This window comes from Triturus cristatus, chromosome 5_1 (assembly GCF_964204655.1).
Source record: "Triturus cristatus chromosome 5_1, aTriCri1.1, whole genome shotgun sequence".
NCBI classification, from domain to species: domain Eukaryota; kingdom Metazoa; phylum Chordata; class Amphibia; order Caudata; family Salamandridae; genus Triturus; species Triturus cristatus.
Window position 1 is genome coordinate 815,846,946 of NC_140587.1, and position 25,783 is coordinate 815,872,728.

At 45.8% G+C, this 25,783-nt stretch overlaps 1 protein-coding gene across 5 annotated transcripts in view; it reads left to right on the forward strand.

Annotated features, from left to right (window-relative positions):
* Positions 1-25,783, forward strand: part of CEP192 (centrosomal protein 192) — a 1,978,693-nt gene that overhangs the window by 1,078,674 nt on the left and 874,236 nt on the right. For all 5 annotated transcript variants that reach the window (XM_085605862.1, XM_085605865.1, XM_085605864.1 and 2 more), the window contains exon 28: positions 24,626-24,744. In XM_085605862.1, the coding sequence (XP_085461988.1) occupies positions 24,626-24,744 (119 nt within the window). The remainder of the gene's footprint in view (positions 1-24,625; positions 24,745-25,783) is intronic.

The following is a 25,783-nucleotide window of genomic DNA, read 5'->3' on the forward strand; positions in this document are numbered from 1 at the left end:
CCCCTCACACCACTGCGAAGCAGCCCTAGATCCACTATTCTGGATCATGTTTGTCCTGTGGGGGGTCCGGCTTACCCATTTTCTACAAGATTGGGAATCGGTTACTACAGACCTTTGGGTTCTAGATCTTGTAGAAAATGGGTACACCCTTCCCTTTCGGGAATTCCCTCCAAATTAACCTCCTTCTCAAGGGGCTTGCTCAGAGGACCACCGTCTCCTCCTACAGGAGGAAGTCCTGACGTTACTAAAAAAAAGGTGCGATAGAGGTGGTTCCAGAGCAGGAGAGGGGTCAGGGATGCTACTCCCGGTATTTCCTGATTCCGAAAAAGGACGGCAGATTGCGTCCAATATTGGACCTCAGGATCTTGAATCTTTATCTGAAGCAAGAGAAGTTCAAGATGCTCACCCTTGTGCAGCTTCTTCAAGCGCTGAATCAGGAGGACTGGATGGTGTTGATCGACTTGCAGGATGCGTATTTCCACATCCCCATCCTGAAGTTGCACAGGAAGTATCTCCGGTTTACGGTAGGGTCGCTACATTATCAGTTTGCAGTCCTTCCGTTTGGTCTTACTACTGCACCTCGAGTCTTCACGAAGGTGATGGCAGTGGTGGCAGCCCATCTCAGAAGGTCGGGGATTTCGGTTTTCCCCTATCTGGACGACTGGCTGATCAAAGCAGAGTCGCCAGAGAAGGTGCTTCATCATCTGCAGGTTACGACTCAGCTGTTGTACAAATTGGGTTTTTCGATAAACGTGCCCAAATCTCACATGGTGCCCTCTCAGCGCAACCTGTTCATAGGGGCGGTACTGGACACTGCTGTGTGTCGAGCATTCCCACCTCCACAAAGGATTCTCGACATACAGGAAATGATTCCCTTGTTTTACAATGGAGCGGTCGTTCCAGTCCTGAAGGTCATTTGTCTGCTTTGTCTGTTTGCTTGCTGCATTCTGTTGGTCATCCATGCTCGCTGGCACACGAAGGCGCTCCAGTAGTGTCTCCGCAGGCAGTGGTATCAACACAAAGGAGATCTCAGGGAGTCTGTGAGGATCTCCAGAGAAACTGCGGCGGATCTATCTTGGTGGAGCGTGGAGGGCAATCTGTCTCAAGGAAAGCCCTTTCATCTACCTCCATCGGTGGCCACGGTGATTACGGATGCATCCACTTTAGGGTGGGGTGCTCATCTGGGGGATCTGGAGATCAAGGGTCTTTGGTCTCCAGAGGAATGGTTGCTTCACATCAACCTTCTGGAATTGCGGGCGATTCGTTTGGCACTCAAGGCCTTCCTTCCTCCCTTCCCTTTGCGGTCAGTCTGTTCAAGTCCTGACGGACAACACTACCGCGATGTGGTATAGCAACAAACAGGGAGGAGTGGGGGTCGCATTGTCTCTGCAGAGAGGCTCTGCATCTCTGGTCCTGGGCTCAGGGCCATCAGATTTGTCTGATGGCAAATCATCTGGCCGGGGTTCTAAACGTACGTGCGGACAGTCTCAGTCGGCAGTTCGCCGCCGACCACGAGTGGAGGCTCCATCTGGAGGTGGTTCGTCACATCTTTCGAATGTGGGGAACTCCTCGGGTGGACCTGTTCGCCACTCACGAGAACCCTCACTGCCCGTCATTCTGCAGTCTCCAGTATCCGATGCAGGGAGCGTTGGGAGATGCGTTTCAGTTGAGTTGGGGCTCACGACTCCTTTACGTGTTTCCTCCCATACCCTTGATTCCTCGAGTTCTGAGGAAGATTCGCCAAGACCGGGCCCAAGTTATATTGATCGCCCCGGATTGGCCAAGAAGGGTGTGGTATTCAGATCTTCTCCACCTCTCCTCGTGCCCTCCGCTCCGTCTCCCTCTGAGGGCAGACCTCCTCTCGCAGTCAGAGGGGCAGGTTCTACACCCCCACCTCCAGAGCTTACACCTTCATGCCTGGAGATTGAACGGGGCAACCTGAATTCTTTTTCTCTCCCACCTGATGTGGTAGATGTCATTTTGTCTGCCAGACGTCATTCCACCAAATCTATATATGCATATAGGTGGTCTAAATTTGTTCTCTGGTGTGTAGAGAAGTCAATTAATCCTTTGAAGGCTCGTCTATCTGACATTCTACAGTTTGCTCTTTCTCTTGCTCAGCAAGGCTTGCTGTGGCTACTGTAAAAGGATACTTATCAGCTTTGTCGGCTTTCCTTTGCTTGCTGGATCAACCGTCATTATTCAAATCACCTATTGTTCTTCGTTTTCTTAAGGGCCTCACAAACAGGTTTCCTCCTACTCACTTTATTGTGCCTCAATGGGACTTAAACCTGGTCTTGACTTAACTTATGGGTTCTCCCTTCGAGCCCTTACACAAGTGTCCCTTGAGATTGTTGTCTTTTAAGACGGTCTTTCTCATTGCAATCACCTTGGCAAGGAGGGTAAGTGAGCTTCAAGCTCTGAGTTCAAAACCCCCGTTTTTGACCATTCATGCTGAAAGAATGGTACTCAGGACCAGGGCTGCAGTTCTGCCTAAGGTGGTAACTCCCTTCCATCTGGGGCAGTCCATTACCCTTCCTTCCTTCTATCCTCCCCCCTCACCCTTCCAAGGAGGAGAAGAGACTTCACCGCTTGGACCCTAAGAGGGCGGTGAGCTTCTATCTGGACAGGACTAAAGACTTCAGAGTTGATGACCAGCTCTTCGTGGGCTTTGTTGGCTGCAGGAAAGGTCGAGCGGTGCACAAGCGCACCCTTTCCAGATGGATTGTCTTGTGCATCAAGATATGCTACTCCCTGGCTGGTAAGGAACCTCCAGAGGGTTTAAGGGCTCATTCCACTAGAGCAAAGTCTTCCACTTCTGCTTTGTCTAGGGGTGTTCCTGTGGAGGACATTTGTAGGGCGGCAACTTGGGTCTCCCTTCACACCTTTGCAAAACATTGCTTGGACACCGAGGTGAGGAGGGACGGACACTTTGCTCGTTCCGTCCTTCAGGACTTTCTGGTATCGAAGGGTGGACACCCTCCTCCGGGAGTGGGACTGCTGTGGGAATCTATTCTCAAGGTGAGGAATCCACTGGCAGATGTATCCATGAGAAGAACAAGTTACTTACCTTCGGTAACGCTTTTTCTGGTGGATACAGTATCTGCCTGTGGATTCCTCACTGACCCACCCGCCTCCCCGTTGTCCACCCTTGTATACATTTAGTATATGATGGTGTTTCAAGTTATATATATTACTGTCAAGGGCATTGTTTCTTTTGCCTTTCTGCTTATTCTCCACACTGTGTGTTGCTTTATATATTATGTACTGTGTATACTGTGTATATATTGCTGTCAGTCCGTCCGTGTGCCTTGAAGGCACGGAAAAAAGGGCGGAACTGACGTCATCACGCCGACGAGGTCTTCTTATGGAGCCGGTGACGTCAGCGGAGTCGCGAGCGGAGCTGTGTCTCTGTGACTTCGTCTTCGATCTCATCGGCATGGACTGCTACAAAAGTTTACGAATGTTGCTGGCGCAGGGGATATTCACAAGGTGAGGAATCCACAGGCAGATACTGTATCCATCAGAAAAAGCGTTACCGAAGGTAAGTAACTTGTTCATTTGATAGTGTTCTATTGATCATTGGCAGCATGTATGAGTGAATCTATAGGTAAGTGATTAGATGTGTGTATAGAGCTAGAAATCACTGAGTGGGTGTTTAGAAAATTGTATTGGTGTGTCAATGGTTTTAAATCTGGCACTGTATTTTACAGTGAGTGATGAAAGGTTATACTAGTGTAGGATGAGGTGTATCTGATTGTCACGTGGATGATGTCATCAGTGATGTTATTTGAGATGTCCTCCATGAGGTCACTGACCATGTCATGAATGATGTAATATGTGACATCATCAGCAGTGGATTGTGGGCGCGCGAGATGTAGTTAGTACAACTAACTATATCGGAGGAATTTCAATGGTTTTGTTTGAGTGAAATGTCCAGCTAACTAGAACACCCCTAAAACCTATTGTTTTTTCAGTGAATTTCTAAGGTTTTTTAAATGCTAATTCCTAACTATATCAGGCCTGAAACCTATGGTTTTTTCAGTGAATTTCTAAGGTTTTTTAAATGCTAATTCCTAACTATATCAGGCCTGAAACCTATGGTTTTTTCAGTGCATTTCAAAGGTTTTTTAAATGCTAATTCCTAACTATATCAGGGCGGAAACCTATGTTTTTTTCAGTGAATTTCAAAGGTTTTGTAAATGACAATTTGTAATGTATTGTTATACTGATTTTTTTGATACTGGTTTACTAAATTTTTTAAACCATTTATTTTTAGATATTTTTTTTTAATTACATTATAATTACAATACAAAAACGCCTTGGGTGACATTCCTGCATACACTTGTCTGTGCGCTTAACTAATTAACATGGCGCAACGACTTGTCTAACTGTTCCTCTGAATGCCCCTTCGTGGCCTTACCTTACAAGGTTAACCACCACACCTTGTCTACACACCTTATTATATACATGGTCCATATACCACTTGAGCACACCAGCCCCTTTTTCACGTCCCATACTACTCACAACCTCTTCCCATGTGACTCTCGTATTTTAATGCATGCTAACCAGAACTTTCAGAGTCTGAAATGCATGCTTTTATCACTGCGCTGCCACCATTGAGTTTACTAGTTATATGTAATCCTCCTAACTGTTTTAGCCTATGTATCTTCCTTTCCCCCTTGCTCCCCCAGGCTAAAGAGGCTCTATCTAACAGGCATGTTATTTAAGTCCTGATGATGATCCGCTCATTCTTCAAACGGATCGAAACACCGTTGACACCCTAATACACCTTATACGCAAAAAACCTTTTGTTCATTCCGCTGTAAAGGTGTTTTGTAGTGATTTGTTCTTGTAACACTGTATATCCTCCTTGTGTAACAAACCGGAAAAGCTTTGCCTGAGCCCCCTGTTGTTCGTTTTAACCCTTGTTTATGTACTCTACTGGCTAAGTAGGACACAGGATTGTGTCCCATTGTATGTATTGTTTTGTATGACTATATCTTAAACCTACAAGTAAATATCAGACCTCTGTCCGGCTGGACTAGTCCACTAAATATAGCTACGATTGAGTCTATATTCATTCCTTTGGTTTCCATATCAGTTTCTCGGTTCTACCGAGGCACAAGATGGCTGCCAACACTTCCTGATTTGGAGTGTTGACAGCCAATTAGAATACAGATCATGCACGGCAGGGTGCGCATAGGGTGCGCGGATCCTCCGAGGCCATAGATATATATGTACTTTTAAATGTCATTTTCTCAGGAACTACTGAACTGATTTACACCATTTAAGCAAAAGGCACGAGTCTGAACTAAGGACTACCTCTTTGCCAAATTTGGTGTAATTCCGTTCAACAGTTCGGGCTGTAGGTGTGGCTAAAGGTCCTATGGGAAATTGCATGGGGAAAACGTGTTTTGGGACCCCTCTTTTTTCTCAGCCCCCGCTTGACGAATCACCGTGAAACTTTCAGTATAGGAGCGGACCGGAAACTGAAACATGCACTTTTAATACCAGGAGCAGATTTCCATGGTGAACAGTAGTTTTACTACAGTGATCTAATGAGCAACTAGAGTGCTAACATTCAGAATTTATGGCAAATGTGTGACATATCTGAATACCTTCATGATGGAATCAAAGTAAAAAACTGAAAGCATTTCCTACTGAGGAGACTGCAGTACATGAGGAAATTAGGAAACTTCATAACAAATAAATCTCCCAAAATGGCCACCGGAGACAAAAGAGCCCAAATGTAGCCCAAAATCACCCAGATGTAGCCCAAATATAGCCCAATGACAGAAGTGTGCAAAACACTTATTATTTTGTGTTTTTGCAGTGTTATATAGTGCAGACTTGTCAGGTATTGAAGTGCTTTACATGAGCATTGGTTACATCACACAAGAACAAATTCATTTTGGTTGTAGACATGGGGAGATTAAGTGATTTGACCAGAATCACAGAATGTCGAGCTGAAGCAGAAACTCCAACCTGGTTCCCCAGTTGCAAAGTCTGCAGTTCTGGAAGTAACACCACATCCTCTCCCCTAAGTGCAACATTTAATCAAGTGGTCAACTGGATAAAAAAACATAAAGATAACAAATAATTTAAAAGTGCTTTGTCGCTATTTGAAAACTCAGAAAATATGTCCTTATTTTAGTCTTTTAGAGCACTAACCATAATTTTGATGCCAATAAGACCCTCTCATATATGTAATTTCTAAAGGAAATGTTCTAGGTATTACAGTTTTGATTACATCAAGATGACGTCAGGCGTTCCACACTTTTGTAATAAATATAGTATGTTAGCAATCTAGTTGTTCATTAGGATACTGTTGAGAGGCAGAGGCCAGGGGCACGGACTCTGAAAATTGAAGGCAGGTAGGAGGGTGCAAAGGCAACAATTTAACCACACTGAGCAGGCAGGAAGGGCCGTGGCAGCACAACAGACTATGGAGGGCAGTGGAAAGGGGGGCAGGGGCAACAAACCAACAATACAGGACTTGCAAGAGAGGCTGTGGCAATGTAATAGACCATTGTGGGCAGAAGGAAGAGGCAATGGTAGTACAACCATACATGCCAACAGACCCGATTCAGCCAGGAAACGTCCAATGTTTTTAAGCTCAAATGGACTTTATTTGATCTGTCTCCTGTCTACAATCTCCTCTTTTTCAATGTAACTCAAAGGGGAAAATCAATACCCCAGTTTTTTTTTCAAAATCTCCCTCTTACCAAGTTCAAAATGATCGCAAGTATGGTACATTGGATCATGGAAGGAAATGGGGTTACCGGCTGAATGGCTGTCATAATGTCTGGAAGCATCTGCTTAATGTCTCCTTGATTGGCCAACATGAGTGGCGAATGTATACTGTAAGATGGCACAGCTGTGCAAAATAAAGGTCTTTCAAAAAAAAAAAAATGGAAGGAAATGGGGTAGGGACATGGACTTGGATAACAGAGGACAGGAGGGACATGGAGATGTGCACCAAACTGACCCTGCAGGGCAGGCATCAGGGTTTGCAGCAACACAATACACCACACAAGGCATGCGGGACGGGAGTGCAGCACAACAATCCATAGAAAGCAAGAGGGAGGGGACAGGACCATGCACATGGACAACAGAGAACAGAGGGGCAAGAGGCAATGGTAGCTAGCTCACCATAATGGACAGACAGGAGAGAAAGCTGCAGCATAACAGACCATAAAGGGCAGGAGGGACAGATCAGGGGCATTACAATGGAACAGACAAACCAGGAGGGAGGGAGTAGGGGTCTGCACATGTAAACAGAGGGCTGGGGGCAAGGGGGCAGGAGCAGCAAGATAGCCATGGAGGTCAGGCAGGATGGGCACTAGAAGCAAGACACACCATGAAGAGCAACACTGAGACTGTGATGGCATACACACAGACCATGGGGGGAAGGTGGGGGGGGGGGTCAGGGGCAGCTAACTGACCACACAGGGAAGGTGGGAGGGCCCATGGCAGCACAGAAGACCATGCATGGCAAGTGGGAGGGTTAGTGGCAGCACAATGGCTATGATGGGCAAGACGGAGGGTGCAGGGGCATGCACAAAGGACGATGGAGGATAGAAGGCAGGGTCAGGACCTGTGCACAGACAAAGTTCAGGGGAAGGGGCCTCACAACAGACCGCACTGGGCAGGCAGGAGGAGCAGTTGCAGCACAACAGACCAGGGAGGGCAGAAGGGTGTGGCAGTACAATGGACCATGTAGGACAGGAGGAAGAGGATAGGGGCATGGCATGTGGACAGGCAGGGTGGAGGTGGCAGGGACAGGTTACATCTATCAAAAAAACTATCTGAACAAGTCAGGTAGACAGGAACCTAACTGGGAGAAACAGAAGGTGTAGGAAACAATTTGATCCTTAAAGACACCGTTATCAGAAAGAAAGGGAAGTATTATCTCTTTCTATAGTCCCCTCACTCACCAGCTGATTATTTTAATTTTCCCACTCCACCACTACTTCACTTGCACTACACATAGTTTACAAAATTTCCAGTGCTCCTACGTAACACCGCAAGTCGCAGCACGCCTCAGTCCGTAGAGGACTGGGAGGACCCCTATGATGAAGCATGTCACCGTGGGGAAACCCTGGTGAGTGAGGGGACTATAGAAAGAGATAATACTTCCCTTTCTTTCTGATAACGGTGTCTTTAAGGATCAAATTGTTTCCTACACCTTCTGTTTCTCCCAGTTAGGTTCCTGTCTACCTGACTTGTTCAGATAGTTTTTTTGATAGATATATTTGTGGAGGGTGAACCTAACTTTTACCTCTACTTCCCCTTATTTCTGGATAGGGACAGGTTACAGTCATCTGACAATGCTAGGCAGGTGGGAGGGGAGTGGCAGCTCAACAGAACACTCAGAGTAGATAGGAGTGGCAGGTTCATGGAACATGGTGGGCAAAAAGATAGAGAAGGGGCATGCACAAAGACATCGGAGGGCAGGGGGAAGGAGAATAGGGGCAGCAAGCTAAGCACAGAGTTTAAGCAGGAGGTCAACGATGGGGGCATAGAATGGGGCAATGGAGGGCAGGAGGAGTGGACTGGTACATCATACTAAATTGAGGGCAGTGGCAGCACATCAGACCATGCATGGCAGGAGAGAGGAGGCTAGTCCATGGATTCACACAACAGAGGATAGGGAGGAGGGGGATGGGGCAGCAAGCTAACTGTTCAGAGAAGGCGCGTATTAGGAACTTTATTGTTTTTAAAACGTGTGTCTGTGCGAACTACTTAAAATATGAACAAGTATGCAGCATAATCTCACTTTTATTCAGGAAGAAGAGGACGTTTGTGACTGTGACTCCGGGCTCACTTGGCAGAAACACCCCCTGACCCTCCACCCCCTATCGCAAAATGTAATGCCCGTGAAAAGGGTAGGTGAACACAGTGTTATATAGAACATAGTCCTGAGAGCACGACTGAAAATGAAAACTAGATGTAGTGTATGGTATAAACTATGCACCAAAAAGTGTGATCTAAGATGAACCGGGCGTGAAATATAAAATGCAATACATTGTGCGCAATGACAGATTCATTGGAGAGCGCGAGATGGCACTAGCGCGTGCTATGCGATATGCGCCTTGGAGTGTAATATGCACAGGGCAGTGTTGTGTAACCTAACTAGTCTCTAAAGTTGTGATATAAAATATGCGCTGGGGAGTGTAACGTTGCATATGCACTGTGACAAAGATATGGATCCCAGATTGTAATATGTATGGCATAGCACTGTGCGTTATAACATAGGCATCGAGGAAGGCACGTTAGATGGGGCAATATAACCCGTGCGAAGACAAGTGTGGCATGACATATTCACAGGGTGGTGTTACAGAGCACATGGTCTAGAGAGTGTCATAGCATATGCACTAGCTAGTGGAATACAACACACAGGTGTGTGGCACTCAGCAGGCAATGGTGGGTGTAACACAGCATTGGGCTCTGCCCGGAGCGCGCTGTGACTCTCAAGTGATGTTCGTCCCCTTTCCCGAGAGTAAAATAAAAAGTATTACACATCCGGCAGTGGATATGGTTTTTTTTACTAACCGTGAGGGGGGTTTCTTGCATAGTTTTGGTCGAATTTTTGTCGAATCCCCTTTGAATGGCTTGGTGTGCATGTGTATTAAATGTGCCCATCAATAGCTACCCATGTTTGTATAAATAAACGACAAGGGTGTCTACCGGGATTAGGCACGGTAGGGCATCAGACATGTCAGAGCTTCACTAGTGGTGTAAATACATTCCACGTGGATTCATTGTATGCATAGTCGCCTTTTAATGAATATCACGCAAATCGTCATGGTGATAGGTACGTACGGTTTGTCCAGCATGTCCTAGGTGTGTCTATAAATATATATTTTTTAAAAATAATAAAAAACAGTGGCCGGCCCTGGGGATTGGGGTCAAAAAAATATAATTAGGAGACAGGCCCTGGGGGATGGGGTCATCAGGGCCAATAAATTAGAATAAGAAGGAGAACCACACAGCCCCCCTTCTTAAAAAATTAAAATAAATAAAAGACTGGCATCGTGCTGGAGGCCACGCCCCCTCCTTGCAGCACTCTGCAAACGCGCCCCCTGGCGAATTGTAAGTTGGGGAATTAATTCCTCTTCAATACTGAGAGTCCCTGAGGGCCAACTAGCCCAACAGGCATCTCCAGTATGCGCCAGGGAGTGCGCTGCAGACAGGTGTTCTGAGGCCAAGCCCCTTTTTACACCTCTCTGCAACGCAGCTCTGTGGCGCTTACTGGAGGTACCTAGTGGTCTAGTTTGACCCTAGGGACCCTTAGGATTCAAGGGGACTTAATCTCTCAACTTAGAACAGCCACAGGGCGCGTTTACACAGTGGTGAAGGGAGGGGACGGGGCCTGAGGTGACGTGTGCAAACACGCACTAATGCACGTTTTAAATTGGGGATATAATTTCCCTTCAATACTGAGGGCCCCTGGGGGCTAACTAGCCCACCAAGTGCTTCCAGTAAGCGCCAGTGAGCGCCATTGCAGAGAGGTGGTCCAGGCCGTGCCACTTTTGTCACCTCTCTGCAACGCAGCTCTGTGGCACTTACTGGAGGTACCTAGTGGGCTAGTTGGACCCTAGGGACCCTCAGGATTCAAATGAACTTAATCTCCCAACTAAAAACGGACACAGGGCGTGTTTACACAGTGGTGAAGGGAGGGGACGGGACCTGAGTTAACGTGTGCAAAAACACCCTGTGGCCTGTTTTAAGAGGTAGTTTTAATCCCCCTGCCCTATTATATACTAGGGGCTTACAGAGGAGGTCATGCTAATCACAGGGGGACCCCAACGCATAATGTTCCCTAGTGTATGTAGGTGTTTTCACTGTATTCTAAGTGTCTTTTAACATAGCACTGGCTCTAGGACTGGTTAGTCAGACTCAGTTACCACCAGTATCCGTCTGAAAAAGTTGGGGGTACAGGATGATTTTGCAACAAGGCTTCTTTCTGCTCTTCTTTTTGTTCTTTCTGCACGTTCTCCTTCTTCCTGCACTTTTCTTCGTCTTTGAGGACTTCTGTTGCTTCTTTCTGCACTTCTTTTTTTTCTTTCTGTGCATTTTTTCTTCTTTCTTCACATGTGCTATCTCTGTAGGCATAGTTAGAAATTAGCATTTAAAAAACCTTTGAAATTCACAGAAAAAACCATAGGTTTCAGGGGTGTTATAGTTAGCTGGACTTTTCACTTGTACAAAACCATTGAAATTCCCCCGTTATAGTTAGTTCAGCTAACTATAACTCGCGCGCCCGCAATGCACTGCTGATGACGTCACATATTACATCACTCATGACGTGGTCAGTGACATCACTCATGACATCACTGATGATATCTCAAATGACATCACTCATGACATCACTGATGACATCTCAAATGACATTGGACCATCTTCTGGATCCATGCGTCTGATGATAGTGCCTGCCCGTTGGGGAGAAACTGCCAAACTGCCCCTACTATTGATAGGGAGCCGCTTCGTGCTTGGAGGAGGTGACAAGGACTGCAAATCCCAGGGGGCCTGCTGCTGATTGCCCGCACCTGAGCTTGCCATCCACTATTTTACCGCTCGCCACTCCCGCTTCGCTGGAGCCGCTTCGTGCTTGGAGGAGGTGACAAGGACTGCAAATCCCAGGGGGCCTGCTGCTGATTGCCCGCACCTGAGCTTGCCATCCACTATTTTACCGCTCCCGATTGGCGGAACGCGCGCGGAGAAAGAGAATCCCTCGAAACGCGTCGGATGCAGTCATGCTTTTAATCACTGGTGAGAGAGACTGTCCATACCATGAATAAAAGGCTATTATGGGGAGAAGCTGTCTTGTACTCGAGTGCTGCTCACTAGTTGGACCTTCCCCACCGAGCAAGATTTATGAGCGGCTGTCCTGCCGCTGAGCATGCACCACCCCGGAGCCATGGGGGCCACTGAGCATTAGACGTGCGATGCTCGTAAAGTGGGGTACAAGACTGGATTGAGGACAGCCTCCCCTTCCGGGGCTCATGATGAGCTTTGAATCGGCATTGAATTTCGAGCGCATCCATCGGAGGAGTAATACACGGACTACAGCTCCCATAAAGCTACGCACATCTCATACAGAGTGTCCAATCATGGCGTGCGATGGTGCCTAAAAGGAAGCTGCAGACGTAATGCGCTCTTGGACTGAACCACCCTTGAGAAAGAGAATCCCTCGAAACGCGTCGGGTGCAGTCATGCTTTTAATCACTGGTGAGAGAGACTGTCCATACCATGAATAAAAGGCTATTATGGGGAGAAGCTGTCTTGTACTCGAGTGCTGCGCACTAGTTGGACCTTCCCCACCGAGCAAGATATATGTAAATATGTATATATGTGTCTATATCATATGTATCAGATTTACTATGTTTGACATAGGTTATGTCCTATTATGGTTCACGCTGGTGCTGTTTGTACCTATTGTGCGGGCTGCTGTACTCGTCTGGGGCATGCTCTTCGAGTTTCCTTTGCCTTTCACTCTTTAAAAAGAAAAAAATAAATAATATATGTGTATATATAATGGTGTATACACTCTGCGAGAGTGCACACATTTTCCTCGTTGCAGTATCTTGGGTTTATTAACCCTAGATTCTCTCTTATTTTTCTCTCTCACTTCTTAGGAGAGAGAGTCTTTTGTATGTGTCCGGCTTCTGCCAGTATCCTTTCACCAATGTACTTCTGTGTATAATTGGTCAGAATGACTACCTGGTGATACGTTCTGTGTGTTTTTGCTGACGCATCTGTGCTGTCGATGCTACGTTTCATAGGCTTTTGCATGTGTGTGGCTACACGGTTCACACAGTCGGCCTATGTGTATCCATTCTATCCACATACATGTATCTCCTTGCAGTTATGGTTTTGTATGTCTCGGCATCAATGAAATCTGTCTCTGTGCATGTCCATCCTGGCATCCACTGTTGAGTATGCTCATTTTGTACAATCTGACTCTATCGTACTGTTTTGTCTTTTCTCTCGGACGTTATTTTTTGCAGGTCCATGGATCCTGTGCATAGTATTGTTTCTTATTCTTATTGCAGAAGCTTATGGATTTCTTCCATTGGGCACTGGCCATTCTGGTTCCTAAGATTTTCCCTTGTCCCTTCCTGGGAGGTGAAGGTCTCGAACTGTCCTCTGCCGGAATGTGGTGCCATTGCCTCTACTTGTTGATGCTCCTTTTCCAGAGCGTGATGGTCTGGTGTCAGCCACGCTTACACAGGCTGTCCCCACCTGTTTTGGTCTATCTTCCTGACGGATTAGTTCTCTTTTGGAACCTGGTGGGGATGAGTCACAGACCCTCCTCCAGTGCAGTATAGCATTGGTATCTATTTTAAGTTAAGGAATCTGCAGCTAAATGCCTCTATCAGATGAGCAAGTTACTTACCGTCGGTAACGATGTATCTGGTAGAGACACAGTCTAGCCGCAGATTTCTTAACGCCCACCCATCCTCCCCGCTCTGCGAGGACCTTTTCAGGTTGGGTTCTTACCCCTGCTCTTTTCTGCCAGTGATTTCTGCCTTTTTGTGTGTTTCTCTACTTCACATCCTTCACCAGGTCAGGATGTCTTCTTCTGTTTTACCTGTTGCTTCTCCGGCCATTCTCGCAAATGGGTGGTGAGCTCATATATCCATGCACGCTCTGGCACCCTGGTGTCTTTTCCAGTGTGGAAGTTGGTCTTGTCCTTCTCCCCTTCCTCCTCCCCTTTATCCATTAGTTTGGGGCCTATTTGACTCACTTGCCGTAACTTCATGTTGTTCAAGTCTTGTTATTGATTCCCATGACACTCATGTGGTTGCAGACTGCTTTTGTTTCCCGTAACATTCATTTGCTGTTTTGTTTATAGGAGGGTTATCGTTCTTTGTTTATGCAAGACTGTTTCTATGAGGCGAGTTCTCTGCTCTCGCCCTTCAGCCACTTGCGTTACTTAGTGTTTTTCTCTACAATGAAGAGTGATGTTTTTCTTGATTTTATTATTTATTATCATTGTCGCCTTAAAAGATGTTTAACCCTTTTTTGGCACACTGTTCCCACACATTGTTTTACTGTTGGCTCCGCGTTGTGGCGCAGAAATGTTTAACAGTAGAAAACCGACGTCCGCGTTCCAGGAGGGACTTATTTGGCTCCACTGACGTCACATCCGCGGACGACGTCAGAGCTGAGCTATGCGACGCTGTCCCCCAGCGCTCAGGGGTACTGCTGAAAAATTTCCGGATCCAGACTGGCACCTGGAGGATATTCTAAGTTAAGGAATCTGCGGCTAGACAGTGTCTCTACCAGATACATCGTTACTGAAGGTAAGTAACTATTTCTGCAAAGTCCTTGGACCATCTTCTGAATCCATGCGTCTGATGATAGTGCTTGCCCGTTGGGGAGAAACTGCCAAACTGCCCCTACTATTGATAGGGAGCCGCTTCGTGCTGGGAGGAGGTGACAAGGACTGCAAATCCCAGGGGGCCTGCTGCTGATTGCCCGCACCTGAGCTTGCCATCCACTATTATACCGCTCGCCACTCCCGCTTCGCTGGAGCCGCTTCGTGCTTGGAGGAGGTGACAAGGACTGCAAATCCCAGGGGGCCTGCTGCTGATTGCCCGCACCTGAGCTTGCCATCCACTATTTTACCGCTCCCGATTGGCAGAACGCGCGCGGCCGCGCACCGGGCGAAGCCCGGGCCAAGGGTGAGCCCGTTTGAGCCCGTTAGAGACCGAACGAGGCCGGGCCGTGCCAGGCCTACTCTCTGTGACAGCACACCCCACAAAGTTAGTCCTTGCCAGTATCCTGGTGTTAATTAGAGGAATACACATAAAGACCTAGCTGTGTTCTGTTTACTTCTACTTTCAATTTGACTTAAATAGACATCTCAGGAGGAACCTGCGAGAGGGTAAGGAGAGAATTGGGCTGCCTGCAGGAAGTATGGTGGGGACTTTGGACCAGTTTTTAATTAGAGCTAGCTCGGTCCTTGCTCATGAGATCGCATTGACGGAGCGTCGTCTTTCTCTTGATCCCCAATTGTCTAAACGATCATCGTTGGGCGCTATAGCATCTGCACGTACTCCTGACTGTTCTTTGGTTGTAGACTCTGACTCCCCTGATAAGGCAAGTGATGCTGGTCAGTTTGCTAATGGGCCATTGGAAACCTCTGCATCGTCGTCACTGATAATATACTCTATCCTGTGGAGTCGGTCCAGACGGATGCAGCACCTACCCAAAGCACCCTACCTCCACGTGTTGTTACAAGGTCAGCACCCCAATGTAAAAATAAAGTTCCTGCTCCAATTTCAGATCCAGCGCTTAAAAGAAAGCGGGGAGGGGGGCCCAAGAGACAGTTATTGGCGAAAACTCAAAGGACAAACACTAATGGAGGAGGTACTACTTCAGCAATGGTAGCGACGGGGGGGATCGGCTCTTAGTGTTCCTGGAATTTTGACCTCCGGGACTACAGGTGTTTCCTCTGCTGAGGCTAATGAGGCTATGTGGAATAAACTGGGGGATTTAATTGTAACATCTTTACTCCTATTATCCACAGATTGACGAAGATCGAGGAGAGACTCAATAATTTCGAATTGAAGGTCATGATAAATCATAGTACTATAGAGAGTTTGACACAAACCAACAGATTATCTACATCTAAAGAGCTGAGAAATGCGGTAGAAACCAATTCCAAACCGCCAAATCCACCGTTAACCGGGATGATGTCATTGCTGTCAGGGAAAAATGGTACTGTGTCTACTAACCATGAAGTTGGAGTAACAAATGTGGGAAGGGAAGTGGGTGAGACAGAGAATGTGCCTAGTGGGTATAGTCTAGTTAATCAGGATGTTCGGGGAGGGGAGGAAACTAGATCATGTATAGGGCTAGTAGGTGAAAAAGTACAACAGCCAATTTCCCGTGTACCAGCAAACCGGGATATCCCTATACTAGGGCCTTGTGAATGAGGGTACCCACAAATGCACGAGGGATTGGAAAATAGCCCAGTTTTGGAAGGTTCTCGAGTCTTACACCTTCCCCCGGCCGCAGCCCCTTTGGTGGTGGTTTTGAAGAATGTCCCAGTATTACAGGAAGGTCAGATCGAAACCACCGATCAATTGATGGCTAAAACCATGCATTGGCTTACAACAAAACTGAAGGAGGTTGGGGTATGGGATTGGGATGTCTGTAACCAGATAATCATGGTCAGACGATCTCCATGGATAGGTTACTCTATGAAGGATGGGAGAGGGGATTGTATAGTTGTTAACTTTAATAACGAGAATGTCGTTAGATTTCTTCTAGACCATCTAGGTAGCATCAATCTAGAGTATCATACAATGAAAATCTCTCTCCTGCCCCTAGGGTTCTTTTATAGACCCCGTCATACCCCTACGATGGGCTGGACGATTTCGCATCCAGTAAACCACCCAAGGGCACCCCACAGAATCCCACATAGACCACCTGACTTAAATTTAGCTAATAGATTTGCTCCTCTCTCTGGCTTAGATACATGTGACTGACTACCAATTGCAAACTTGCCCCTGTTAGAGAACACTGCTGTTCGGTCCGCATCTCCCTTTGTGAATATGAGTCTTCAGCAAGCTATACCACCATCTCCCGAGAGCAGTTTGATTAGGTCTTTTTCAGATAGAAGTGTTAGCATTGCTCCCTCCTTATAAAATATAATGTCATGGAACATTGCTGGTCTACAAACAAAAACAAACACTAGCGAGTGGTCGTGCTTTATAGAGAATCAAGACATCATTATGTTCCAAGAGACCTGGTCACTGAATAGGATTTTTCGTCCTCGGTATTTGGCTTTTGGTAAATCAGCTATTGCCAGAGATAAAGGGAGACCATCTGGGGGTTTTCTTACATGGGTGAGACAGCAGGCATGCTACCAGGTGGAAGAGCTAACAATAGATAACCCTGACATCCTGGTTATTAAAATTCGTTTTGAACACGGACTAGATCTTATTTTTGCCAACGTCTACGCAAGAGGGCAAGTAGGAGGGAAAGCCTCTCCTACAATCTCTAAACTTGATTCATTCATCAAACCATTAAAAGGGGCAAACCATCTAGTAGTAGCGGGTGATTTTAATTGTACATTCGAGCCCATGGGTTTAGAAGATGGAAGCCTGTCCAGGGATGAGGATGTGACCTGGGGCATACCATCGCTGGAGCTTTCCCCGATTAATAAATGGTCAGAAGCGGTCCTCCAGTTAAAAAGTTTATCCCTGGAAATGGGCCTGAGGGCTGTAAATGGAAGCTCAAAATCAGACTTTGAGGGTACCCATACTTTTAATAATGGGATAAGAAGTAGCAGAATAGACTACTTCTTTATCAATTTGGAATTGTGGGTAAGGCTAGAGGATATGAAGGTCCAGAATAGACCAGAAAGTGACCATGACCCCCTAATTTTAACACTTAAAACTAGTGGGCAACCTACGGCAAGGGTAGATACTGAAATAGTCACAGCTGAAGTGACTATGTCCAATGATTGCCGTAGATTAAAATGGGCATTGGTCTGTGGATGAGGGTACTATGGACCTGATAAAACTAACGCTTGAAGATTCCTTATTAGTCCTTTCACTGCTCAACACCTATTTCTGTATGGTCTTCTTGCAAGACATACTACTGCTTCTAAATTTAGGAGATTTCATGGCCACTCCAGACCTGCAGGATGCTTATTTCCATATTCCCATTCATCTGTCGCACAGGATGTATCTTCGCTTTACTGTAGCCAGGAGCCACTAACAATTCAAGGGTCTGCCATTCAGGTAAAAGATAGGCACCAAGGATATTTGCAAAATGTCTGGCCCCGGTGGCGGCTTTCCTCACAAGGCTAAATCACCAGTTGTTTCCTTACTTGGACGATTGGTTGATAAAAGCTCTGTCCAATACGGCAGCCGGGGCTACCGTGACCGCTTGCACAGGGCTTTTCGAAAGTCTGGGGCTCAAGTTAAACAGGGAGAAATCATACCTACACCCGTCCAAAAGCACTACTTTTCTGGGAGCTGTATTGAACACATATCTGAACAAAGCCTTCCCATCGCTAGGAAGACAAACCAAACTAATGTCTATATCTCAACTCTTACTAAGAACAAAGTCACTTTCAGTTCGCAGTTACAAGTCCCTCCTGGGGTCAATGTCATCTTGCTTCCCTTCTGTTGCCTGCGTATACGCCCCCTTCAGGAACAACTGGACTTACAATGTTGCCAGGTGAGCGGTTCATTTGAGGATATCCTCAAGGTAGCTCTGCTTATGTTCCAAGTAGTCTCTTGGTGAACCCAGCAGAAAAACATCTCAAAGGTCTTTTTTTTGTCTGGCATCCCCTGATCTGCAAGTGATAACCACAGATACATCTCCGGAGGGATGGAGAGCGTTCCTACAAGACCTTTTGATCAGTGGTCGTTGACAGCAACATCATCCTCTTCTCCACATCAATTTGCTGGATCTAATACTAATTTGGTTAACCCTACAAGCATTCCTTCCAAGGAAAAGAAACTCATCAGTTTTCATCTGGATGGACAATACAAAGGCGATGCATTATGTCAAAAAGGAAGGGGGAACAAGGTCCCCTCTGTCACTGGAAGCTCAATGCATCTGGGAATGGGCGATCCAGAATGGGGTTTTGCCAAGAGCAGAACATCTTCCAGGGAATCAACGCGACAGCGGATACTCTCAGCAGGCTCAAGTCTGCATGCCTCGAATGGGAAATGCACCAGGAAAAACTGGACAAAATTTTTCGTCTATGGACCAAGCCATCCATAGACCAATTCACGGCGCAGGAAAACAGGAAATGCCGGCATTTCTTAAGTTGGCATCACCATCCATGATCCGGGGGAATACGTTTTCGATGGCATGGTCAGGCTCATTCGCCTATGCTTTTCCTTCCATTCCCCTCCTGCCCAGGCCTCTGAAGATAAAGGCAGAGTCCTGCAGGATGATCCTCATAGTTCCATCTTGGCCACACCAGTATAGGTACACAGAACTCCTTCTCTCGGAGAGACAGCCGATTCTCTTGGATCCTATCCCATCACTACTGACACTGTCCTGGGGTCAAGTGCTGCATACGGATCCCAAATCGCTTTGATTAGTGGCATGGCTGCTGAACACAGAGTTCGATCATCTGAACCTGTCCACTGAGTGTAAAAACACTTTCTCACGCCCGGGCACGGAGCACTAACTAAACATATGTGATGAAATGGAAGAGGTTTTGTCTCTGGTGCCAGAAATCGGGCCTTTACCCTTTCTCTTCTTCGGCTCATGAGATTACTCCTTACATCTTTTCATTGGTGAAAACTTGTCTAGCTCATGCTTCTTTTAAGGTTCATCTCACAGCTATTTTCTCATTTTAGGAGAACCACCTCAGGCCCCTCTTTATAGTCGGTGAGCATCATCAAACAATTCATGAAGGGACTTTTTAGGGTCTTTACGCCGGTTAAGCCTCCTCCACCACTTTGGCACCATAATGTGGTATTGTCTCAACTCGTGAAGCATCCCTTCGAACCTATTCACAAGGTGGAGATGAAATATTCATCATGGAAAGTGTTGCTAATTCTGCCGTTGACCTTGGCTAGAAGGGTTGGTGAAATGTAGGCTCTCATTATCCAGTAGCCTTTTCTTCTATTCAAGGATGACAGAGTGATGTTATGTACTAACCCCAAGTTCATCCCTAAAGTTCCATCGTACTTTTATTTAAACGAATCACTGGTTCTAAAAACTTATTTCCCGCAACCTACAACACCAGTGGAGAGAGCCCTTCATTCTGTAGATATTCAGCACTGTTTAAAATTCTATCTCCACGGAACTAAACCCTTCCGAAAGTCACCCCAGCTCTTTGTGGCATTTAGTGCTCCTCATAAGAGCTATCCCTTCTTCAAAAGAGGCATTGCAAGTTGGATTTCTAGTACCACCAAATACTGTCATCAGGCAGCTGGAAAGCCCATCCATGGGAAGAGCCTGTTCACATTCTACTAGAGCGGTCTCTGCTTCGCCGATCCTGTTTGCTGGTGTACCTATACAGGAGGTCTGCAGGACGAAGACCTAGAAGAGTGTCCACACCTTTACCAAGCACTACTGCCTGGATTCTTAGGTTCGCAGTGACACTGCAGTGGACCCAACGGTCCTGAGGAACCTGTTTCAATGACAATGCGCTGTCTTTCTCCTCTCTACTTCCTTTACTTTCTAGGAACCTCGCACATTCTTTTATATTTTATTATTTATTTATTTTGCTCTTTTCTATTGTTTTTCTCATTTCCACTTTGTGTATTTTGATTTATATATATGTATACATTAGTATATCAAAAACCATCACTGAGATATACACACATAAGGCAACAATAAAAATCAAATCTTCTTAGTTCAAAGTGGAAATGAGAAAACGAAAGAATAGAGTAAGAAAAATGTGTGTATATCTCAGTGATGGTTTTTGATATACTAATATAAAGAATACTGGCGGGGACCAGTATCTGAGATACGTGAAGCGCCAGGCAATTTTCCTGTTACCCACAGTGTGTTTTGTGTATGTGTATATGTGTGTATATATATATATATATATATATATATATATATATATGTATTTCGATGTAATCGTTAAATGCTTTGTTTAGGCACGAATTAAAAGTTTGATTGGAAAATGTGCCTTTTCCTTTTATTCTTTGTGTATATTTTATTCAGAGACATCTATAACAAAAATGTGCTCATAACTGCTAACTACTGATTCAAGCATGTAAATCTATGAACGTTCCTATACTGGAGAAAGAAAATAAGTTACTTACCTGTAACTTTAGTTCTCTAGTATTGGAATATTTCATAGATTCACATGCAACCCACCCTCCTCCCCAGAGAAGCTTACCTTTTGAGACCTTTATGGTTAGGTTTATGGCACTAGTGCTGCGAAAATGTGAATGTCTGAGGTTCTCTCTGGAAGGTTATAGAAGGTGGGGTGTTCTGATTCGGCTAGGGTCTTCTTTTGGTCTCTTTTTACAAAAAGAGATGGATGTGTTGCAAAACTCAAATGGGCCTAGACCTATTTTCTAGTTTATGCTAACTTTACATTGCTGTTATGATATACCGGGGACAACCATGTCGACAACAGGGAATGATTCAAGCATGTGAATCTATGAAATATTCCAATACTGGAAAACTGAAGTTACACGTAAGTAATCTATTTTCTTACTGTCTCTTTTAAAATCTATATCTCCGGAACCCTCTGGTTATTCTTTTTCTTTTTTGTGGTGTAGGAGGTTAGCTTAGTATATGGTGCACAATAATTCAAGTAATGCACCCTGCACTAATCCAGACAACTCTTATGGTGAGTTTAGTGGTCGTTGATAACCATAGAAAGCTCTCAAAGTGGTAGCTATGGAGAGCAACCTCTGGTTTACCTTGAAGGAGTATAAAGCAGCTTGTTTAACCACATTAAATCAGCAGTGTAGATTAGATGAAAATGAACCGCTCAGTGTTTAAAAAAAAAAAAAAAAGGTTCATTACCCAACCACTAACACTTTGGTATATCTATTACCCTGAGATATCAACTATGCACACAAGAATACTTCAAAATAATCAGGTAAGTAGCACAGTAGCACAAGTATACACTGGTCTCCAGGGGGGACCAAACCATGTACTAAAAGTGAAATGTGAACTGCAGAGGAGAACGGACCTGAAGACTCAGAGGAGCTGGGGAAACAAGGAACCACCCAAGGTAAGTACTCAAGAACCCCACGGAGGCTGTGTGCAGAGTGGAAACACAGCTGCGTGCCCACTGGAGGTCAATAGAGACTGATGTTGCAATTTTAAAGAAGGACTCTTCCCAGAAGAAACCCTTTGGTAGACAGAAGGTTGGAGAGCCACCCCACCCGGGATGCCCCAGGAACCAGGTTACCTGCACAGGCATGCCAGGTGCATAGGGGTGAAGTGAAGTTGGAACCTGCTGTAGACAACAATGGAAGACTTCAAAGAAGAAGGCTTTAGAGAAGCCTGTGAAGAAGCCCGGTGGAATCCAAAGGTGGATTCTTGAAGAGGAGAACCTGCAAGCAGAGTGGACAGTGTCTATGCCACACAGTGGTGACTAGGATGCATGGAAGCACCATGGTAACTGATGTAGAGAGGTTGCGGAGTGAAGACAGTGACCTTGTCGCTGCAGCTGTGAGGACCAGGCGATGCTGAGGAAGACTAGAAGCCGTGCACGAGCTGTCCCATGTCGGTGTCTACGTGGTCAGTGTCTGCCGGAGCACCAACAAATCTTGGTAGTCACAACTGGTGTGAGAGGTGAAAAGCTGCAAATGTTGGGACCAGCAAGGTTCAAGGGATCCACCAAGTGCAGGAGAGTTAGAGCAGGCCAGAGCAAGCAGGGGATTCCACTGAAGCAAGGGAAGACCCTCAAGAGGACACACAGGCCGAAGGCACAGGAGTCACGAGAGGAACTAGAGCAGCCCATCAAAGTTGGAGGCCCACGGTGCAGATGATGCAGTGAGGACTTTTATCTTCGAGGATTGAGGCTCTGGAGGTTGGAGCGTCTTGTAGCCTGAAGATCACTGAAGTGCAGAGCCAACACACCTTGGCAGCGGCAAGTCCACATGGTGCACAGGGGTTTGGTCCCAGCGGCTCCGACGAGGGATTCTGTCCTCAAATTTGCAAAGAAGACGGGTCAGGACTCTAGGAAGCTGCAGAACCACCACCTGTGTTGCTGGGCTTCGGGAAGTCCATAGGACGGCAGGAGCAGCGGATCAGTCAGCTTTGTTGTAGTGCCTGCAGATGCAGGGGAGTGGCTCCTTCACTCCAAGGGAGATTACTTCTGATGTCCTAGATGCCGATCGGCCTTCTGGAGAACCTGGATAAAGAGAAAAACAAAGGGGGGGAGTGGAGAGGTACTACTTATCACAAGTAGTGGAGGTGGATACTTTCTCCTTCTGTAGTCTATAAACCATAAAGATCCGCCCTCAGAACTCTGAGGGTGGATCTTTATGGTTTATAGAACCTGGATAAAGCACAGACGGACAGCGTGGAAGATTTGAACAGTGATACCAGGAGCAGCAGGAGTCTTCCTTGATGCTATCTCTGTTCCAATCGAAGGCCAAGTGGTCCAGATGGGTGAAGAGTGTCTTGGTTTCAGAGGTGAGTCTTGTTCCACATTGAATCTAAGGACCCACCCACAGGGTAGCCGTTAAGTACCCTAGAGAAAGGGTTGGAACAACTCTGGCGTCCCTTCCCCAGAGGAGAGGAGAGGAGTGGATACTCCCCTGTCCTTTGTTCAGTTTCGCGCCGAGCGGGAACCAAGTGTTGAACTGGCTCAAACTGTAGTATGCATGGAGGGCACCATATGTGCCCTTCAAAGCAGTGTGGTGGTGCTGTAAACCCCCACCCCAGACCAATAAACTTGTCTTGTCTGGGAGGTGGTCACACCTTCCTGTGACAGGAAACCTATTGTTCTACCTTTCTCTGCTAGAGCTCCGCTCTGCAGTGGGAGGGCAGAATTGCTGGCAGACCCTTAAAGGCTGATACCGGTAATACAGGGGTAGTCCCATCCTCCCCCCCCCCCCCCCCCCCCCCCTCCCAAGGAGCTCCCCAGTACATGGGATCATTCTTCCAGGACCGCAATCTGTGTTGGGGGCATGATTTCAGCATTTTTGATGCCATACATGACCAGGTTCGGTTCAGCCATTGTATAGTTAAACATTAGTAGTGACTGATATCCACTACATATCTTAAAATGGGTGACCACACTTACAAAGCCTGGAGAGGTTTGTAGAGGTGCCCTGCTCATGCAGGAGCACCTTTGCTCTTATTACCAAACACACTGCCCTCAGGACTGAAGAGCATGCCATAGGGGTGACTTGTAGGTTTTAAGTGCAGTGACCTCAGCTATAAGGAAACGTATATCTGTCGTGAGGGGTGCAAACACTGTCTCATACAGGCTGCAATGGAAGATCTGTGGACACAGTTTAAGTGAACTTCCATTGGTGGCACAATACATGCTGCAGCTCATGGGAGACCCCTGGCATACCCATGCCTTGGGTACCTTAGTACCACATCCTTGGGACTTATAAGGGGACATCAGTAGCCAATTGTGGCAGTAGCTTTGTACTTAACAGAACCAGTTTAGGGGAGAGATCACAGATGCTGGGGTCCTGATTAGCAAAAAGTGGCGGTAACCATGCAAGAAAGAGCCTGCCTTCCTACAAAGCGCTCTTAGGTCACATGTTATCCTCTCACTTCCCAATTCAAGGGGGATTGTGGAGTTTAAAAAGGAGAAACAAGATGGTGGTCATGCATAGGGGAATAGTGGGCTTATGGTTGATATCACAGTAAGGCCCCTCTTAAGTCAGTGCTTACTCATAATAGGAAAAGTTTTGGAAACAAATCCTTCAAGACCCAACCATTAAAAGTGAAATTGTGCAATGCTTGTGAATCTAGAAGAGCTTAAATCTGCAAAATCATGATTACAGGTAAGTGGCTGGTATCTTACACTGCATGTATAATGTATAGCTACTTTTAAATGAAGAATTTCAATTGTAGTGCAGTCATTCCAGTATTATCAGCCGTTTAAATGTTAATGGAATGCATGTTTTTTCTGATATGCCTTTTGTTTTCCTCGTTGCGGGTGTAACTTATTGTACCCTTTTGCTTTTAGTGTGCTGAGAAGGACAGTGATTTTTCTGTTGAACCGATTGATCTCTTTCTTACACCGGGGACTGAGCAAGCAGTTGAAGTTTCGTTTACTCCACAAAATTTGAATACAAAATCAAAAAGGTAAAATGTTTCACTTTATGGATCATAAGGCCCTTCTAAAACAGTTGTGGTTTGCGCCTATGTTTAAACATTGAGTAGTACTTTTTTCTAAATGTTTGACTGAACATTGATAGCATTGGGTTACCAAGTCATTCATTGCCAGTGAGTGCCAGAAATTGTACGTTCATGCTAACCTGTTGTCACTCAGATCTATCTTGCTCATAAGAAGGTTTTAAGTTGTACCAGTGTACAAAAAAGCAACAAAAAAAATCTTTCATTGTCCACCAACAATATTGCTTAGGCCGAATTTTTAAGGTCTTCATCTATGACAAATGACTTAGAGTAACGTGCAAGTGTTTCCTTTATTAATGGTGTCCACTGAGTAACCGCCTTTGTTGTACTTGATATTTTGTTTTCCACTCAGCATTTTATTCTATTATTACTACATGCATGTTAGAGAGGCTATGTTTGAGGTTTTGATTCATGTAAATCTCTTTTTAGGTATCTTTATATTGATAAAACATCTGTGGACCAAGTTAGTAATGGAGTTTTTAAAAGGTAGACTACTTCAGAGTGCTCAAGTTTCCGAGTTCTCTGCATCAGCACCCCATGCAGTTCAGGTTTAGTCTTTGCATTTTGGGACATATAGTCCTGATTTTATAATATGATACAGGAGACAACAAGACTAGATGGGCTAAACCCAGTGACGATTTGTGTCCTACATACCAGTCTAGTAAAGAAACAGTGGCCCATTTATTGTTTTCTTGCGCTGGATACGAAGCTCCATGCTGTGTCTGGCTGACACCAATTTGTAAGCTCTTAGGAACAAGATGTAGCGACGCATAGAGAATCCTAAGAACTGACACAACAACAACGATTGTCATAGCCATGGCAAAATACCTGGGGTGGACGTGGGCAATAAGATCACGTTCCTTCCACTAAGCACAAGGTTAAAAGAGACAGTGTTTATATGTACCCATTATAGTCACTGTAGTGGACAGTATGTGGAACTAATTGCCTGCCCTAAATCCATAACATCCTGTAATTTGTAAACTGTATC